Source organism: Sarcophilus harrisii, chromosome 2, assembly GCF_902635505.1.
Source record: "Sarcophilus harrisii chromosome 2, mSarHar1.11, whole genome shotgun sequence".
NCBI lineage: Eukaryota > Metazoa > Chordata > Mammalia > Dasyuromorphia > Dasyuridae > Sarcophilus > Sarcophilus harrisii.
This window is the reverse complement of record NC_045427.1, coordinates 310,627,394-310,631,014: the sequence shown is the minus strand read 5'-3', so window position 1 is coordinate 310,631,014 and position 3,621 is coordinate 310,627,394. Positions and strand designations below refer to the sequence as shown.

Sequence of the window (3,621 nt, the reverse complement as noted above, 5' to 3'; positions counted from 1 at the left end):
GAGAACATAGAGATAGATCTGACCATTATATGATCAGATGGATTTGGAATTAGCTGATTGGCTGGGCTCAAAAAGTCGTTGATATAATGGTTCATTGTAACTTTGTCGGGAAATCTGCGGTGGAGTATCTGGGGACTTTAAGTCCCTGTGCTGTTTAACATTTTTATCAGTGTCTTGGATAAAGGCACAGAGGATAGGTTCATCAAATTCGCAGATAGCATAAATTGAGGACACAAGTCAGTAGCACAATGTGGCAAAATCCCCACTAACACCTGTTCTTGCTTTCCCTTCCTCCCTTTTTCCCTCTCTCCCCCTCTCTCCCTCTCTCTACCCCTTTTCTCTTCCTCTCCCCCCCCCCCACTCAATCACTCTCTCACCCACTATATCCATTATAATCAGCCCAGCTTTGTCCCCGGATTGTTGCGTAACTAGGGAGAAGGGATTATGGGGATTATGAGTGGACTGGCCTTGTAACTCTCAGTGTAGCCCAGAAGGCTCCTCTTAAACCATCTCTGGCTTTGTCTTCAAGACTCCTCAAGTCATTCCTTGCTTCTTGCTCCTGGCTTCTTATGGGGGTCTCTTTTGCAAGGGCCGGGTTTCTCCTGGCACTCGAGTTAACGCTGCTGTACCTGGCTAGCTGCCTCCAGCACCGCCCGGGCTGGCGGTTTTCCTCTTTCGAAGTGGTGATTCCCCATCAGCTAAGCAGCCGAAAAGCCCTCCGAGGTTCCAGCGGCACCTTTGCTGAAGTGCCCGGGAGGCTCTCCTACTCGCTGCGCTTCGGTGGCAAGAGATACGTGGTCCATATGCGAGTCAAGAAGTTCCTTTTGCCCAGACACCTCCCTGTCTTAGTCGACAATAAGCATGGAGCTCCCCAAGAGGAGTATCCTTATGTCCCGAATGACTGTTACTACCATGGGTATTTGGAAGGGATTCCCGCGTCCATGGCTGTCTTGAACACTTGCCAAGGGGGTCTCCGAGGGACTCTGCATTTGGATGACTTCACCTATGAAATCGAGCCTCTGCACAGTTCTACCCAATTTGAACATGTTTTATCCCAGCTCGTGCCAGAAGAAGGGGAGGCTGGGCAGAGTCTTTTTCGATGCACTTTAACCAATGAGGAAATGAACGAACGGTTTTCCAACTCAGATATTGATATTCGTCCTCGGGCAGGTCCCTATAGCCACTGGTGGCCACATGTCCGATATTTAAAAATTGCCATTTGCGTTAGTAGCTCTAGAGTGGAAACTCATAACGGGAATCTCACTATTCACGTTGACCAAATGGTGACTTTAACTCATATAGTTGATTCCATATATAAACAATTTCGGGTTTTTACAATCCTGGTTTTTCTGTATCTTTGGCAATATTCTGATAAAGTACCACTTATAGGTTCGTCATCTGAAATAGCGGAACATTATGGATTATGGAAAAGTTTAGTGATCTCTAACAACTTTCCACATGATACTTCAGCCCTAGTTACTGGAAACAAAGCAGGAGAATCTGGCTATGCTGCTTTTCCAAACTCAATATGCAGTGGCAACTGGGCAGTAATATTATTGTGGCTTCAGGATGATAGGGTATTTTATTATTCAGTAATCTTGGCACATTATATAGGTCACAACTTTGGCCTACCTCATGATCAGATATACTGCCATTGTATTCGAAGGTCACATTGTCTTATGGAAGATCATCCACTTTTTTCTGATTCTCTCAGTAATTGCAGTTATGGACGTTTTTTTAATTTAGTTAATTACTGGGATCAATGTTTAAATAGACTTCCAAATGCTTATGATAATTATGCTTATTCATTTCATCTTTGTGGTAATAAGAAAATAGACTATACAGAACAGTGTGACTGTGGTTCAATTAAAGAATGTTTGGCTGATCCATGTTGTGACTTGAGATGTGAACGGACACCTGGTTCTTCATGTGGTTATGGACCATGCTGTGAAGATTGTCACTTTAGTCCTATGGGGCTAGCTTGCAGAAGAGCAGTGAGCACTTGTGATCTTCCAGAGTTTTGCAATGGAACCATACATCTCTGCCCTTTGGATACTTATGTTCAAGATGGAACACCATGCACTTCAAATGCCATTTGCTTTAAAGGGAATTGTACTGACCGACACTTACAATGCAGACAAGTGTTTGGTCACAATGGAGTTATAAATGCTAATGATGCATGCTATGAACAATTGAACATAAAAGGTGATAGATTTGGAAACTGTGGAATGGAGCCTGAAAGGAAAAATAATTCTAATGGAATGGAAGTGAAAGAGGAGGGGACACAAATAAAATATATCACTGTGCCATGTCGACAGTCAGCTGTCTTGTGTGGAAGGCTGCAATGTGAAGGTTTGAAGATAGTGCCAAAATTAGATGAACACATTACAGTTCACCAAATGTCAGTAAGGAAGAACAAAAGGGAAATTTTCTGTTTTGGGATAGAACATCACTTTGGAACAGGGTGGCTAGATTTTGGAATGGTGTGGGATGGGTCAAAGTGTAGCAAAACTACAATGTGCTTAAATCATATGTGTGTTCCTATAGCTCAGTTGCATTTCGATTGCACTCCTGCGAAGTGTAATTACAGAGGTGTTTGCAATAACAATAGGAATTGTCATTGCCAATTTGGCTGGGCCCCACCATTTTGTACTCTCTTGGGTTATGGTGGAAGCTTAGACAGTGGACCTACTGATAATGATGAAGTTGATTATGTCCTTTTTGCAATTTTGATTTTTGTCTTAGTCCGCATGATTCTTTTCATGGTATCATTCAGCACTGCAGTTATTATGTATATCCGAGAAAATAAGAAAATTGCCGCTGCAAGAATTTAGCCAGGGTCTGTTCCCTGCTAAGACAGGCAACCTGAAATGCCCCCAAAGAAAAATGAACATTCTGACAACAATATGATTTGGTCCTGAAATTAAAAAATAAATTTTCTTGATGCTTGGTTGTGTTCTGTGTACTGATAGTATTCTCACATCTGACCTGCTCATACCCTTTATGCCATTTAGGAAGACTAGAGGAAGCCACTTTTTCAAATTTGGTGCTTAAGTATTATCTAATTGTGAAGATGGAGGTTGAGTAAATCAATCTAGATTCTTAATTAAAATAAATGTCAAGGAATTAAGTCCTGATTTCTCTAGGCAAGAACACTTCTCTATTGAATCAATCAATAATTAGTTCTAGATTCAGTGAGAAAAATGTTTATTCTGCACTGAATAGTGATATTACATAGGAATTATGTTCAGATTAGCTGAGGAATTTGGAAACATCCTATGGATTGTCTATAAAATATAAAGCCAATTCATGCCGAAGAGACTTCCAGTGTCTGGTCTTAGGGAGGAGAGAGAGCCAGAATAAATGCCTTGGATTAAGGAAGGAGTAGAAGGATGGTACTAACTCCTGGGCTCTGATCTTCTTCCTAGCCCCCAGTAGTTCTTTCTTAAAGTTTTAAATGAAATAATTCTCTTTCCTTCACTGTCAAGTCCACTGTACTCAAATTCTGGCTTAATTATGAGATGTGACTTAGTTTTCTCAGACAAACTGACTCTTCAACAATTAGAGGACTGTTACCTCCTTCCAAATTCTACTCAGTCTAAAGCTACTCAGTCTAAAGTT

At 41.4% G+C, this 3,621-nt stretch overlaps 1 protein-coding gene across 1 annotated transcript; it reads left to right on the top strand.

Annotated features, from left to right (window-relative positions):
• Positions 1 to 473: 473 nt before the first annotated feature.
• Positions 474 to 2,944, top strand: LOC100921996 (disintegrin and metalloproteinase domain-containing protein 20-like). Its single transcript, XM_003756295.2, has one exon. The coding sequence runs from the start codon at positions 570 to 572 to the stop codon at positions 2,832 to 2,834; it is 2,265 nt and encodes a 754-aa protein (XP_003756343.1). The 5' UTR covers positions 474 to 569; the 3' UTR covers positions 2,835 to 2,944.
• Positions 2,945 to 3,621: the final 677 nt, after the last annotated feature.